The 17,138-nt window shown below is 41.8% G+C and overlaps 1 protein-coding gene across 1 annotated transcript; it reads left to right on the top strand.

Moving 5' to 3' along the window:
• Nucleotides 1-7,129: 7,129 nt before the first annotated feature.
• On the top strand, nt 7,130-15,111 carry NRN1 (neuritin 1). The gene is made up of 3 exons (XM_068234619.1): nt 7,130-7,371; nt 11,622-11,766; nt 13,944-15,111. The coding sequence occupies exons 1-3, from the start codon at nt 7,317-7,319 to the stop codon at nt 14,173-14,175; spliced, it is 432 nt and encodes a 143-aa protein (XP_068090720.1). The 5' UTR covers nt 7,130-7,316; the 3' UTR covers nt 14,176-15,111.
• Nucleotides 15,112-17,138: the final 2,027 nt, after the last annotated feature.

The raw sequence follows: 17,138 nt of genomic DNA, 5'->3' as shown, positions 1-17,138 counted from the left end.
ATGAATCTTTGTGGAGATTTGCGTTCAGCCCATCTCTACTCATTGATAAGGTGTGAAAACATCTCCTGTGAGAAAACTCAGGGGAAAAGTTAATTGAATAAGGGCCATTGACTTCAGTTACAAAGTGATGAACTAAATATATATACTGTATATATTATAAATAGAGTGTGGCTGAATATTTTAGGCAAATTTTAGGCCTTATCTTTTCTGAGACTGGTGACTTTTTCAGCAGCCTTCTGCCTCTATTCTGGGTACTGGCTATTTTTGTGGTCCTTCATAACCCTCAAATTTAGAGTACTGGAGATGACTTTTTTCTTACTGTGACTGATGTCCATTTCTGCTTTTAGTTTGATGTTCTTGTTACATATTCTAAGAAAACATCCTTTTTACCCATGAACAATGTTTAAATAACAGGTCTCTGAGGAGGAGACCAGTTATGCCTAATACTATTTGCTACATGACAACAGTTTAAGGTCAAACTACAATAGAAAAGATTTTTCATTTGACTGACATTCCCTTTAAAAATGTTTTTGGAGTGAGGTTGTTGAGTACAAGCAAAGCCATTTAAAATGTTGACATACACAGCAAACTGTGTGGTGCCAATACAAAATGTCACTGTTGGGAATCCCAGAACTAAGCTATGTAAACTGATTCCATAATACCATTCACAGCATTAAGAGATCTCACAAAAATGAAGAATGTGTGTTTCTCTTTTTGCCTCAAAGCCATAAGAGAGGCTCTTCTCAACTCAGTACACTTTTTGCCATGTTTTAAAAAATTGCATTGCTGACCATCACTGCTCCTGGAGCATAGAGAGCTTGATGGGTAGACTGGATAGGACTGGCCATCCAGTCCAAAGTGATAGATGAAGATCGGGAATGAATTTCACAAATGAAAGCAAACATTTCTGTAAAAGTTTGCAAACTGAACGTCCGTGGTGTCTAAACTGTCCAAAAACTCAGGCAGTGGCATGGCAAAGGGAGATCAATGGCAAAATTTCGCCCCCAAAAAAACATATTTTACACAAAGGCTTTTTTTAATGTGTAGACCCCAAAAAACGAAGGAAGCGGTTTCAACTGCCCATAGCAGAAATGTTATGCTGCACGGGTTGTGTAACGGTAATTCGGGGCTCCGGCGACTGCCAAACCCTGAATTACATCTCCCTCTGAGTTGCGACAACTCAAAGAGGTAATAGTATTTAGCAATGCCGAGGAGTTTTCATCTTTCCTGGCGCCCAACTCACCGGGGACGCTACGACACATACGCCAAAAAAGTGCTAACTAAAAAAATTTTCTCACTCACTGTAGCAGAGGGCTTAAATATTTGGCATTTACATGCCTCAAAATTTTTTGTTGCACCCACTATTAACTGTTACTTGCACCCAGGCCCAGATTTACCGTAAGGCACTGTAGACTCGTAAGGCACCTTACGTTAGAAAAGCGGCTCCCCTCCCTGATTGACCACCTCCTCTCATCCCCACCCTTCCTCCCTTTGAAAAGGATGAATCATCTGCATTCTCAAGGCACTGTTACTCATCCCACTCTCAATGCGATGCGTCACTTCCTGATTGTCCCTCCTACCCGCACACTTCCACAGGGAGGGGGCCGTCTTCATTCCTCCCTCCCTCTCCACGGTTCCCCCTTTAGTCTCCCCTGTTGCAGTAGTGCAGCTTGAGTGTAGTCTCACCTGCTTCTGATTGATGTCTCCATCCATGCTCATCACCAGCTGTCCACTCACCACTTCCTGTTCTGCATTTCGCACGATTACACAGGGAGTGCAGAACAGTAGGCAGAGAGCGGCTGTCTAGTGAGAAGGATGTATAGAGACATCGATCAGGAGTCGGTGAGACTGACTGCACCGCTGGGATCTGCAACAGGGGGACACAGGAGGAGGGCCCATGTAGAGGGAGGGAGAAATTATGTCGGCCCCCTCCCCGCAAGGTAACATCAGATCAAAGACTGAGGTAACATTTGCTGCTGTTCATTTATGTGGGGTAATATATGTGCATTTCACATGGGATAGCCAGAATGGGGAGCCCCGGCCGCAGTCATTGGGGGAAGAAGAATGGTGGCACCATTCATCATGAGAAAGATGGAGGAGAAAAGTGCCATCACTTGCTATGGGGAATAGAGGAGTTGACTCGCAGTTGTAAAAGGGGGTTGCAGTTGTAAGGGGGAGCTGACACACTTGCTGTTGTTGGTGGGCAAGTTATGGTGGCTGCACTTGCTGGGTGGAGAAAGGAAGAGTGATGGGGTGTGTACATGTGAAAACACCACAGGCGCAGGAAATAGCCGGTAGTAAAACAGTGTTACAGATACTCTACTACTTAATTCTTATAGTGAAATATCGGTAACATTAGTTGATATTTGACTATGACCTAACCTCTCCCTACTCTCAGAAAGAACTCCCACCGTGGTGCCTAACCTTAAACCCCCCCCCCCCAATGGTGCCTAACCTTGATCCCCCCAATGGTGCCTAACCTTGACTTCCCCCCCAGTGGTTCCTAACCTTAACCACCCTGGTGGGCGCTTAACCTTAGCCTTCTCAGTGGGCACCGAACCTTAACAGCCCAGTAGGCAACTAACCTTAAAGGGAACCTTAACTGAGAGTGATATAGATGTTCCTTTTAAACAGTACCAGTTGACTGGCAGCCCTGCTAATCTCTTTGGCTGCAGTAGTGGCTGAATCACACACCTGAAACAAGCATGCAGCTAATCCAGTCTGGTTTCAGTCAGAGCACCTGATCGGCATGCTTGTTCAGGGGCTGTGGCTAAAAGTATTAGAGACACAGGATCAGCAGGAGAGTCAGGCAACTGGTAGTATTTTAAAAGGAACAATCCATATCCTTCTCAGTTTAGGTTCCCTTTAACCCCGTGGACATCTAACCTTAACTTTCCTCCACACCTAAACTTAAACCCCAGCATCAAAAGAGCGATGTCAAATTAGCTTGCACTTCTTTTAGCAGTTTCAGATGGGACCCGATAAAGGTATTATTTTGGGAGCCCCTGATTTGTAGCTACACTACTGTATGATGTAGTCCTAGTGTGGTTCTATCAATCATATAGTCCTCTGTGGAAGGAATTCTCACTTGCAATTGTGATACACTCTAGAATTCCTTGTTAGCTTTGCTGGGTTTTGAATGGTGTCAGGATCGTCATATAAATGCACTCTACTTTGCAACCTCAAAGCTAATTACTTTGTTTAAAGTGATATTACATGAAAAGTCTAGTGGCTGTCACTGGCAAACTCCTACTGAAAGAGTCCATGTACACTATGCACTGATTGCAACGATGATGAAAAGTCGCATTGCACAGTACAAGTGTGATGTACCCATACAGTGACGCATACAGCACATAAAAGTATGCTTTACTGCAACTCTAAACATGCATGTTGCCTGGTAAATGCACAGCCTTCAGTGCTTTATTCCCATGGAAACCACTGCTTTGCATCACTAATGAGCCAATGTGAACGTATCATTGAAATATAATCGCATTGTGATGCAATTGTATTGTCTGTTGCAATTGAACACAATGGATACAATGTGAATGGACCATAAATCCTGGTTGCCTGACTGTAAAGTTAGCTACTAACTAAAAAACTTTCAGGGAGACTGCAGATCACAACAGATATATTGGCATGTTTGTTCCCACTGAATGATTTCTAAGGGCTGGAACCCACCAAAGCGATGTTTGAGCGTTTAGGGAGCAATTCAAAACTCTAGCGATCAGAGCAGGGACAAGGTCCTCCAGCACCCAAGGCTGAGACACCAAAGTGCACCCCTCCATCCCTCCCACCCCAGCTGTCACACACTGATTGCTATTAGACTAACAGTGCCACAGGGCCCACAACCTCCCCAACACCTTAATATCTAGTTATCTGGCTTGCAGTCACTGCTATGTATCCCCGTTTCTTATTTCTTTCTGCTTCATACACAATTAGGAATGACAGCTGAATGAATTGTGCGCCCCCTCCTACACTGCGCCCTGAGGCTGGAGCCTCTCCAGCCTATGCCTCGGCCCGGTCCTGCTAGCGATTTCCCTAAACGCTCAGCTAATGTTAATAGATGGGCCAAATTCCACCGGAGTGATTGCAATTAGCAAAATCGCAAACACAGGACATGCAGCATTTTTGAGCATTAGCATTTTGCGTTAGCGTTTCTGCAATGTAAATTATATAAACGTGGGCATAATTGCTCATGAATCTCTATACAGATTTTGCTAGCGTTTTTAAATTACTGCACACTGTAAAAAAAATTAAAATTAATTGAAAGGACCAATCAGAATTAAAAATGCTAATTGCAAATCGCTACACAATTGCTGGCAAAATGCTTACACTTTTTAAAATCACTACCAAAATCGCCAGAAAATGCTCATGAAATCGATTACAAAACGCTCATTAAAAATGCAGGCGATTGCGATTAGCGATAGCGCTTTGTAGTGGGTTCCAGGCTTAAAGATGATTTCTAAAGATACTGAAATTAACAGAAATCACATTGCAACCCTGTACCTAGCCTTTATAGGAGGGAAGTAATGGTGGCATCCACATTTCTCCATGCTGATTTATGTAACATTGCTATAAAATGTGATATTCCAGATCTTATGGTCTGAACTGTCTATGGTAGAAAAAAGCAAGGAATCACATCTTCGTGTTTTATGAAAGTAGTAAGGCAAGCCATTTGGAGCATGCTCAAATATTTATTCATCTGGCAATGGTGACCTTAACCACTGACTTCTCCACCACCTAAGATATTTGCTTTCTATATGTCAGTTTTATTTCTCATTTAAAGCAAGGTTTGTCAAGAAATAATGAGCCTAAAGGGGTCTGTAATGCTGCATTAATTGTGCATATATTTAGTGAACAAGAATTCCTCTTGGGAAAGATGGACCATTTGTGTTAAACTGCATGTTGAAAATCATAAGACAGGATTCACATCATAAGAATCCTATAGACGCACAGATCTCTGAATATGTAAAGACAGCCCAGAGGAAACAGCTGCTACTTGGAGCTCTGTCCTGGGACTTAATTAGATGTGAGCAGACAGACTGCAGCAGAAGGGAGACTGGGAGAGTGTTCAGTGCGGCAATAGAAGCTTTGGGGATGGGACTAGGTGACAGCAGTTGATGGGGGGGGGGGGGGGGGCAGGATAACCACAGCATGACAGAGAGAGAACTGTGAGCAATTGTGAATGAAAAGCATGATCATTCATATCAGTCAATAAATAATGCAATATTCAAGATATCACATTAGTGCTAGGTTACCAATAGGAAAGGTGAGTTTTATGCTATTGACTAGTAGTAGCATTACTAGTTCAAAATAGTCACATTTGTATTAATAATAATCTAGTTCGTTTTAATTGAATTCTTGAGATGTTGGTTGTTTCTTTTTGATGAGGACATCACGTCAGAGGTGAGCAGAAGGCAGTGAAAGAAAATGTGGAGTATGTGAGAAGATTTTTACCAGTACAAAATAAGGCAATGCAGCAAAAAGTAAGGGGAATGGCTCAGGTTAGCTAGAAAACCTGATAAAACTGTAGTGGAGAGCAGGAGGGGTAAAACGACTCAAGGGCATTTGTTTCTCCTCTTATTACCTGTACTGCATCCTTACGTCAGGCTGCTAGACCGAAGTGCTTTATCATTTTGATCAGGAAGGATTCCCTCCTCCCCCGCCTCTCAATCAGGCTCCCCCTCCACACTAGCTTTCCCGACACCGAGCAATCAGGAGAAGCCAAGGATGCCATCTCTTTGGGTTTGGCGAAGGAGTATTAGGATGCAGGGCAGGTGCTGGGGAAGCAGCTCCTATTCTCTCTCTCTGGATGACGTCACATCAGAGGATTCTTTGCAGTAGCTGCATGAGCCTGGGACTGATTACCTCTCGCCAATGTGTGAAAGGGCTAGCAGTAGGGTACAAGTGATAACGCATTATAAAAACACAATAAGTGATTGAAATAATGGTCTGCAGAACAATGGTGGCCACTAATGATCTAATTTTTCCATCCAATCTTACTATTTCCATGTAATATAAGAGGCTGCCTAAATTATCCAATCAATAATATATGCACTCGGTTTATCCTTATACTACATAGATTTGGTAGAATTTGATGAAAAAGATTAGCTCATTAGTGGCCACCGATAGATAGAAAGATAGATAGATAGATAGATAGATAGATAGATAGATAGATAGATAGATAGATAGCACATCAGCCAAAGTAGGAAAGTGGAGAAATGAAGATGTCAGAGAGATCAAAAAGGACATTTCCAACAGAGAAACCCACTCTGAAGCCTGAAGAAAGACTCCGTACAAATACATGAAGGAAAAGATTGAGCTGATGGGATTCAGAGATCGATTACATCATCTTGTTAGCAGCTCCTCCCAGACAGGAGAGGGGAGTAACTCTTTAGGGCTTTGGAAGGTCCATGTTTTCGCTGGCAGTAATCCCCTGTGGTGGCAGAGGCTCTCTTGACAGCAGAGCTCCACACCTCTCCAGACTATTACCTTTCATCTTCTCAATATCATCCGCACCTGGTACCCAGCGACTGCCACCATCTCCAGGCAACGAAAGCATCCTCCTGTGCAATGATGAATGATGACTTGCAGGACAAACTTACCGGCTTTGTTCTATTTCTAGGCAGGGTGTCAGTGTCTGTGTGTCTGCACACCTACCTATCCTACCTGTGTAACAAACAGCGCTGCAATACGCACAGTAAGCTAGTAAAATCACAGATGGGACTGAAGAATACAGGACTGCCATCAACTACCTAACCTCGACTATTCTGTCCGAATGGTTAATGTTAGATTATATTGTATTAAACATGACATCATTTTGTTCCTGTTTATTGATATGTAGAGCGTAAGGTCTATGACTACTCTGGAAGCTAAGCGGACCTCCCACTCTCCCTCTCTACACTTTCCATGCACCCTTTCTGTCCCGAGAAGGATGAGCTCCTGTGCCAAATGATGCTGGGTTCTTACCCCGGCTGCACATTAATGAGGGTATAATCCCAGCCTCTAATGACTGTAAATGGCAATCCCCTTCCAAGGCACATATAAAAGCAACTGGTGCATGGCCAGCCTCCTCACGTCAGGTCCAGGCAGGGGGGTGGGCGGGGGCTGCGCTGCTCCGTCCTCCCCTCTCCAAATGGTGTGACCCATCCCAGGCTCTTCCCTTCTTCTTTTCCCTTCCTTTCCCTTCTCTCTTCGGCTCTGCAAAGTCTCAGCTGCGAGACTCTCTTTGCAATGCCTAGTTTTCAATCCCCACCCAGGATTTCCCAAGTAACACATTAATATCTACGCTCTCCAATGGTTTTATTCAATGTAGGATGGGAGTTAATCTGAACGGAAGATATATTCTACTGGTCCTTGCTGTGCAGCTAGGTAAGTGGCTCTCCGGTCCTGATCGCCATCAAACCGATCAAACGCTCGAATCAAACGTTGGATTGAACCGTAGTAATTATTTCTGATGGTATAAAAATAGTCATAGTAGGCATGCAAATAGAACTAGGGCAAACTCGTCATTAAATGTTTACTGCTGCAATGTGACATCGGTGGAGTTCAGCATTTATTAATTGTATTTTGCAGAAACGTAGATGTGAAAGTCTAGTATCAGTTTCAGCTGTTTGAAGAAACAGGGTCGGATGATAGATTTGTCGTAACGTTTGTTGTGGATTCTGAAATAAATGTGAAAGTATCTGTTGTGTTTTCAAAGTCCTTGCTGATATAATGCAGAGAAATGTGTTTTTCTTTAGTAACTAATGCTGAAAACGTAGATGTACGTCTGCAAATTAAATCCGTCTAGTAGTGTTTAAATGTTGCAAATAAATGCATGCTTTGTGTCATGATCTGTTATTACACACTGGAAGCAAACGCTGCATTGGATGAATATTATTTACACATCATTATGAACTATACATAGATAAGATGAACCCTAGTGTATTGACTGAGATAAACTCTGGTTGGAATGCACTGTGCTAGAATATATATTTTGAGGGCTGCCTTGTTTGTATATTGCAGGCTGTGTACATGTCCAGTGCCTACGGGTCATTTAGTGATGCCCTCTATAGAGATCGCCTGTGGCACTCATAACATTGCCCAGGACAGCATTATGCCAGTCTACTGCGACAGCGACTGCTGGAAAGTGCTGTACTTGGCAACTCTTCTCTGCGAGGCTGTGAAATATGGGCCCCAGTGACAGAAGCTCTCACACCTAGTACAACAACACACTCATCGTTCTGGGATCTGTTTTATATTGCCATAAGGCTCTGGACGTTCAGAGCCAACACATGAATAGAAAGAAAATTCTCAATTAGCACATCCAGTGTAAAGGAAAAAGTGTATACAAATGAAGACATATCATTAGTACAGGCTCGGTGCCTAACAACGTACACTCTCACGGAATAATCCCAACTAATGAAGCCAGGGACAATACGTGAGAACAAGGAATAAAAGCTTTATTAAGTGAGGATAGCTGATGCTTCATTGAAAAGGATGCTCCCTAGAAAATCTCAGCTCCATCTATGCTGCCTTTGCACCCTTGTGACTCTTATCTGAGGGGATAGAATTGACTTTACACCAGTAATGACATTAGATGCCATATATGCAGACATCAACACATACGAGATGGCTTGCTAATTGCAAAAAGACGAGCAGTAGCTGGATCTGGGGAGCAGCAATTAGCTGAACGAGGCGGCTCCAGGCATACCTGGCCCACTATTCTAAAATGTCATCATTTTTCATGTTAAACCTTCCTTACAAGCTATATTTACGTTGAAAAAAAAATAAGAACATTTACAATGGAAATTGGTGTTAGGTCTTTTTTTGTATTTTGAATGGTAATATTCCTGCTGGTGATTTTTTTTTTCATCGTACAAAACAGTATCTGTTACAGCATATTATTAGTATCCACAGAAGTAAATAGGTGTATCCTGTATTTATTATAAAAATGTTTTGTGCTTAATAAAATATGCAAAAATGAAAATGCTGTAGTCTGTCGTGATTTTTGTAGCGTCACTTTTTACATACAGTACTGGTATTTTGCATTTGGAATGCACTCTGAATGTATGTATTATTAATACGGATTCTTTTTTCTGAATAAGTGACGTGTACGCGTATGGTAGCTTGTAGGTTATACGCACATTTGGGATAGCATCGTTTTTGGGAAGTTAAAATGTATATTATGGCAGATTGTGCTGTTTGAACTGCTGTATGAAATGGCGGCTTCAGTGTATTCCCATTCTGAGGTGGTATTTACTGTAAATGTATTTTTCATTTACGGGATGCAGTATTCATGTCTCCTTCCGATTCTACATAGCTGTAATCTGAAATATTGAATAGCCGTGTGCCATAAATCTACTGCTACAGGAAATAGTTTCTTCTCTTTATATATATAGCACGCCCATTCAATATTCAGTAATGATTATATTGTAACTCCCACCTCCTCCCCCTCCAAGAGAAAAAAAATCCACCTGCATTGAAACACATTAAGCCACGCACAGAACATGTGAATATGAGGTTGTCTGGCCATGTCCTGTAGTCTGCATTGGAAAGAATTATATAGGACGAGTCTCCATTCCCAGATAACGTCCAGGGCTGGCACACATCTCAGTCACCACTATGGCACTTCAACTGCAAAGTGTGTGGGAGCTGCTGAAGCTGATCAGAAACAATCTGTCACTTCAGTAACCCTTTATTTCCTCAATTCATAGTTGTCACATTAGGAAAAAAATAAATAACGTAGTACAAGAGTCGTCATCCTTTGTGCAGGATGAGGCTTGACTGGAAATGGATGAAATTCGGTGCATTATAGTTTACTGTACAGAGGCGCATGCGCAATGCTGACTTGGTGCATTTGGGTGAGAGAGCTTCTCATAGGTATTGTTCCATGCGCTACATGAGCATTTGGTGTTTATCTAGATTGTTTGTCTGTGTTGCTGCCACACTTATGGACTGTTGATTTGTTGGTCTGGGGCTGCTGCTTTCGTGGAGCATCGTGCCATCCTCCACACACTCCTCCTCAAATACTATGATGGCTGAGTGATGGCAGTGCCCAGACTACAAGGATACGAGGAAGAAGGGGGGGGGGGGGGTGCTGTGCTTTCCCTTCTGCAGCTCACGTGTAGGAAAGGGGCGGCACTTTCACACTGAAACCTGTGCCCAAGACTTATTACACACTCGAGTGCGATCATTGGTATGATTGTGATTTACAACGCTCATACACAGCACTAGCTAGCACGTCCAGCATCATCATGGCACTGCTTGCTGCACAATCTGGCTGCGATGCTGGATCCATACTGGAGCGCCAGATCTGCAATTAAGCAAGCTGTTATTATTGATTGATCAAAATTATGCAATTTGTGGCACCGACTGTGGCCTGTAAACTTTGACGAATGGGCCATTTAAAGTGCGCCCTGTATTTCAAAATGTGCGTTTAATCACCAGCAAGGCAGAGCTTTTAGGTGCGTCCACTACATATGGCTCCCACTATAGGCAGAATGGCCGTAGTAGTCTGCTCTTCCTTGCAGAGTGCTGTGTTTTTAAATGAGCTGGAGTCTGCTAGAGCAGACGATGAAAGGAATGTGGTAATGTGTGCTTGCATTATTAATGATTAGCTGCCTGCCTGCATTTGTAAAAAGAAAGGGGAGAGATGGATTTTAATGTGCTGTCCTTTCGTGCTATATACAAAAATATTTACTCCAGCATGAATACCTTACATATAACGTGCTGTATTTGTAGAAACGATGTATCCTCTTAATGGCAGGGAAAATGTCTGGTGCTCGATTATCTAAAATGCCCCCCCCCCCCCACTCCAGTACCCACACAGCAAGTACAGTATGAGAGTCCCCCCACCTCACTCCAGATGTTGGTGACTAGTGCTAGTGCATAGCTGAACACTGCAGTATCTGTTGTGTAATCGAGACATCGCCAGGTCTAATCCATTGGAATGTGTATATAGATGCACGATTATCTTCGTGAATAATACAGTATTCTATAAAGTGCAGCAAGGGGTACATTAAACCTCTATGAAATATTCTGATTAGATTTAATTAGCCCCCCTTTGTCAGCTATTTAATGCTCCAGGCAACGTTACATTCATTTATTGCGTGTTGGGTACAATTCTATTTAATTGCCATTAAAACAAACCGGGACGTTTTATTGAGCCTTATTCTTTATCGATGAAGCACGACATATTTTTCCCTTAAAAATAGTTGTTGTGCCTTGCTGGTTGTCTTAATTTAATGTGGGAGTATGCTTTACATCTAAAGGCTTTGGTGAGGGTCACCTCTGTTTGGTGTGGGTCAGGTCTGTTTTACAAGTCTAATGTATTTTCCTCAATGATATTCTGACCTTTGATGCTTAAATTAAATTGTAACCATATGAATAACATGGAAGTAATTGTTTGTATGGAGGAATCAAGAATATTTCATTTAATTTAAGATGTATTTGTAAAATTATCTTGGAAACTGGATGTGCAGTTTGTATTGAAGCGGATGATATGAGAATTGGTGTTGCATTGCAGGGATGAGGGAAAGGGGAGTGTTGGGGAGATGTGGAAAGTTTAGTGGTGCTGATGTAATGCAGAGTGTATGTAGGAGCTGTCCTCCTGACGTGGTGCTGATCTCTCTTCCCAGCATACCTGGTGCAGGCGGTGAAGGCAGCAGGCAAGTGTGATGCGGTCTTTAAGGGCTTCTCCAATTGTATGCTCAAGATGGGCGATCAGATCGAAGCCTACTCACAAGACGTGGACGAAGAGAAAAACCTCAACACCATTTGCTCGTAAGTTTCTTCCTTCCTTTTTTTTTCGTCCCATAGTCCCTTGATGAGAGATATATGATTTAATATAAAGCTCCGCCTCCAAAGCGTGTCCCACTCTCACGTGTACAGGCCTAACAGGACATGACCATTCAGTTTAAGTTTTACTTTATGATAATTCTCCACAAAATAAATTACGAAGTTTGAGAGCTGTATTATAATAGGGAACAATATTCTAAATATTGTCTTCGCCGCTTTAATGCGGCTATTGTCCAACTTATCATATGTTACAATGAACTTGGTTACTTTGATACTAACACACTTACGCAAATTTGTTAATGCACCCTACTATAAACATGTAGTACAAAATACAAATATTTGCTGCTACTGAACTCACATTCTTATCCTGCATCGAACGCACAAAATGTTTTCTTTTTCCTCCTTGGTGCCAACCTATGAATATATTTATGTGCTATTATTATCTCAGGGAATATATATATATATATATATATATATATATATATATATATATATATATATATATATATATATATATATATATATATATATATATAGCATTTGATCTGCTAGAATTGTGCACGTGTGCTTTTTAAGTTTCTATACATTTTTCATTAATTAAGCTGTAATTCTGTCAACTGGTTCAGTGCTAGTTTTGACTGCACCAAAATACAAGTTCATGTACCACTGGTGATTATTGGTTGTATGATTGTTTCTTCTATGTAACGAAGGGAAAGAGTATATTTTTTACTACAATGTCAGAGAAGCTATTTGGTGAAAAACATTCCTGTTTATTTGTGTTTTACCGGCTTCTGTATTTTATATTTCCCCTGGTAGTTCAGCTGAGCGTATTGTAGCCCTTGGAAATTTACGTCATATGTTTCTAAGCATTGCAAAGGATTTAGGGAAGGTCCTTTGAGAAATGGGATAACAGCAGTGATATTATAAGACTGATCCCTGGCATATCAGGATTTCATCATTTATAACAAATGTAAGAACGTTGCAGTTTACTAGTGCTCATAAATTAGATTCGGTTGGGTTACTTTACTAGAAACATAGGCGTCTGTCTGGGGATATCAAACAGACACGTAGAGGGACACACACACCTCCTTACACAGCCTGTAGGGAAGGGTGGCTGACTGGTGGGGAGGGAGACGTGAGCTAGATTCAAATCTGCAGATAAAGGGAAGCAGGAGGTCACTGATCTACTTTAAATATATGTTCCCCCCTGGGAATAGACGCGTGCTTACAGAATTCCACACAAGTGCAATTTGATCTAAGCTGATAAATCTCAACTGATGGGAATTCCACGTGTTCAGTAGAGATGCTACAAATGGCAGCTGCTATGACTCTGCTGTCATCAGAAAAGTGCATCCACCAGGCAATCAATGAGGTGCAGAAATTGTGACATAACTCATTACTGCTATGCGACTCTAACGATGATAATAATAATAACAACACTCTTATTATCAGTATTATTACTATAATAATAATAATAATAATAATAGAGACCTCTTGATAATATATTTTACTTTGTCTTAAAAAACAAATTTAATGTCAGTGTGCGAAGTAAAAACAGGAAATAAACCATAATTGTTTTATATTACTGAGTAAGGCAACACATGGAGGAACCGTTGTCCAGTCCAGTCTCTGCCTATTACTGGAGCCTTACCCACGAAAACAGTGATGCTCTGTCATATATCAAGCAATGCAGACTTGAATAAAATATAAACTTTGATTATGAAACGATCATTCACTTCTGGTAAATGAAATCTTTCATGCATTCATCTTTTAGCATTTAATGATGATTAATTATAAACAACAGAAAGTAGACTGCAGATGGAGAATCGTGTTCACTGTTGGTTCAATAATTATACCTGCATGAATAATTATACATAAAAATATGTCATGTAGCCTTGTTAAAAAGAGGAGAATGGCTCAGGTTAGTAGGCCCTTGGTTACAGCAATTTATGGGTTTAGCATCTCACTCCTCTCCCGATAGTAAGCTAACTTGTGTCACTGGATGTCCTGATTGTACAATGTTGAACTGATCAGGAGATCATTGTATGTTTTGTGTTTTTTTGTTTGTTTTGTTTTGCTATAGTATGTACAGCGCTACAGAAAATGTTAGCGCTATATTCATAAAATAATATAACCATCTACCTTTACTACGTTCCCTACAGGTACTGGAATGAATTTCACGTCTGTGCTGTCACCGTGCTCGCAGACTGTCACGAAGGGGCGGCAGATATGTGGGAGAAACTGAAAAAGGATTCCAAAAAACTCAACATTGAAGGCAGCTTGTTCCAAATGTGCGGTGGATCTAGTGGATCAGCCAGCCCAAGACCTATCCATCCTACCATCCTGCCTTTGCTCATGGTGTCTCTCTCTGCTCTACTTACCCGGATCTTCTAGTAGACCCAAAGTTTCAGGAATCCACTCTCGCTAGCACCACCTGCTGGATTTCTAGAGGAAATATCTTATCCGTTCTCCGGGGACGTTGTGTTCTCTGTGACGTTCAACAATAATCATCTAGGAATGAGAAGAATCAAAGGAAAAAGTTACGTTATTTATTTTGTGTTTTGTTTGCCAAATGTTACCAAACAGTGAGCAACAACAGCCAAAACCGGACCTCAGCTTTACATCTTCAAATAGCGAAATAAAAACCTTGAGCCCTTTTTTTCTTTGCAAAAGAAACTCAGGAAAGGCCCTGGGCCAACTAATAATAATGATAATAACAATAATAATAATACGAGAAGGAAACGGAAATGGGCTCAACTCTCAATAAACCACAACCTGCTAAATATAAGCCACGGGATCTGTCATATGGAAGATGTGCTGTAAATGTTCACATATGGTCCAATCACAATCTGATGTTCAGCATAGTCCCTCCTCCACAGAACCATGATTTCCTCATTCCAGAGTAATCAAGGAAAGCATAGCTCCAAGAACAAGCAATGGGAAGTCACCTCTATTTATTAAAGAGAACAGTAACGAAATAGTAGCTAAGTGAATGTTTGAATGGGCGAATGAGTTTCTGATTGGCTAGTATGCTGTATGGACTGCTGAGGGAGTTTAGCTTTATCTGCTGTTGCCAAGATATATTTCAGAGTCCACTGCCTTTGAGTTTATTTTCCTTGGTTTAGGTGTTACACATACTACGTATCTGACAGTGTAAACCACAAATGGGGGTATAGATGTATAAGCGTAAACAAAATAGTTATAAAATATAAGAGATTTTCACAAATAAATAAAAGAGAGCCTTGATTTTAAAATAAATAGATGTAATTTAAAGTTTATTATAAACTTAAATCAGCAAAAAAAGAAAAGATATTTGCTACAAAGTATAGTAAAGATATTAAATAAAATTATTGTTTGAAAAGGGTGTGTCCTTTATTACAAAATTTACCTTTGTTATGAAATATTTTTATTTTTATGAGGCGTAACAGTTGTATATCTTATCATCTAAAGAGTTTATTGCCTAGGGTCATGGACATTACTTGAACATTTGAAGCTGTATACTTGAACATGCTGTGATTAGAATACAATAAAGTTTTAGAATGGATTTTTAGCATGAGAGCTGTATGTGATGGGGAGGGGGAATGCTGGTGAGATGATCTAATAAGGAAATGTAGTATAGATGAACAAAAGAGAGGGGAAGGCCAATGGGGGGGGGGGGGGGGATGTGAGGTTAGCCTGAGTGATGGTGGTAATACATAGGAAAGGGCTTGAATTACTGATGTTAAAGTTAACTGATAGGTGACCAGAAAGGTTTGGAGGGCAGCAGGCCCGGCCCTAGACTTTTTGCCGCCTGAGGCAAAATTCAAAAAAATCGCCGCCCCTCCCCCCCCAAGCCGTGTGTGTGTGGGGGGCCGCCCGAGCTGGAGGGGATAGCGGGCAGGAAGGGGGTATTGGGCCTAGCGGCGGGGAGGGGGGTCGGACCCCCCCTCCCTCGCCTGGGTCCCCCATCCTCCGCTCCCCTCCAGCTTTAGAAGTGAGGTCGCTGGCTGCAGCTATATTGTAAGAGGTAACGGGCGGGGAGGACTCACCTCTTCCTCGTTCCAGCCCGAGCCTGCGCTCCACTGACGTCACTTCCTGCTACTCCGCAGGAAGTGACGTCAGTGGAGCGCAGGCTCGGGCTGGAACGAGGAAGAGGTGAGTCCTCCCCGCCCGTTACCTCTTACAATATAGCTGCAGCCAGCGACCTCACTTCTAAAGCTGGAGGGGAGCGGAGGACGGGGGACCCAGGCGAGGGAGGGGGGGTCCGACCCCCCTCCCCGCCGCTAGGCCCAATACCCCCTTCCTGCCCGCTATCCCCTCCAGCTCGGGCGGCCCCCCACACACACAGACGGGCGGCTGACGCCCCTCCAGAAGTGCCGCCTGAGGCAAAAGTTTCACCCCGCCTCATGGGCGGGTCGGCCCTGGAGGGCAGGCAATGGCCCACTTGGCTGGCAGTATAGTGTCAACTTAGAGAAATTTGATTTCTAAACATATGTGCAATCACATAGGCCATTGCCACCAAGCCTTTTTTTGGATACACAGTACAGCCTCAAGTGCAGTAATGAACACTCAGCTATATGTATATAATTATTTGTGTTAACTTACATTAATGTGTAAGGCCATATTTGCAGAGAAACCAGTCCTCACCAGTTTATCTACTGCATATATACTTTGCAATGGTTTTCAGCTAGCTTCACTGCATACTGAAAGGAATTATAGAGATATGAAATATAAAATACAGCATCCCATAATGTGTATTCACATTGCCCAAGTAAATGAAAGATTTAATGCAGTAAACCTAAAGACAGTGCAGTGTATATTTACATGTTTACCTCCTGCTTTGTGAAGGAGTCTTAGGAAGCACTGTTCCAGTGGCCTAAGCAGAGTGATGAGAATTCTTGGGCTACCTGTTCTCAAACAGTGGTCTGTTTTATGATTGCAAGAATAATCACTTCAAGTTTTATGGAATAAAGTTAGAGACAGGAAAGGTATTTTTTTTTAAATAGCATTCAATTACAAAAAGGATTGTATAGCAATGTCATCTAAAGTTCGGCATAAAAATCCATTAACATTTGAACACATATAAGGAAAATCTGTTTGTGGCAAATAGAAAAGTGCTAGAATTGTTGGATCTATATGGACAATGCATACAATATGTGCTGCAAAGGTCTAAAAAAAAATCAATCACTTCTCACTGATTCGGTTGACAATGCCATGATTATATACAAATTATCATCAAAAACACCATAAGTATAAATAATGAAGCAAGTAAAATCCCGTTAATCTGTTGTCACAAAGCCATGAGGACCGAGTGCAGGCCTATGGAAATGGGGTGGGTGGATTACCTTTTGTAAGGTCAATTCTGCATGAGACTTAGT

This window comes from Hyperolius riggenbachi, chromosome 5, assembly GCF_040937935.1.
Source record: "Hyperolius riggenbachi isolate aHypRig1 chromosome 5, aHypRig1.pri, whole genome shotgun sequence".
Classification (NCBI taxonomy): Eukaryota; Metazoa; Chordata; class Amphibia; order Anura; family Hyperoliidae; genus Hyperolius; species Hyperolius riggenbachi.
Note: the sequence above shows the minus strand (reverse complement) of the source record. Positions and strands in the feature narration are given on the sequence as shown.

Coding starts and splice junctions, on each gene's coding strand:
- NRN1 (XM_068234619.1), top strand. CDS start 7,317: ATGGGAGTTAATCTGAACGGAAGATATATTCTACTGGTCCTTGCTGTG. Junction 7,372..11,621: donor GGTCCTTGCTGTGCAGCTAG/GTAAGTGGCTCT, acceptor CTCTCTTCCCAG/CATACCTGGTGCAGGCGGTG. Junction 11,767..13,943: donor AACCTCAACACCATTTGCTC/GTAAGTTTCTTC, acceptor CGTTCCCTACAG/GTACTGGAATGAATTTCACG.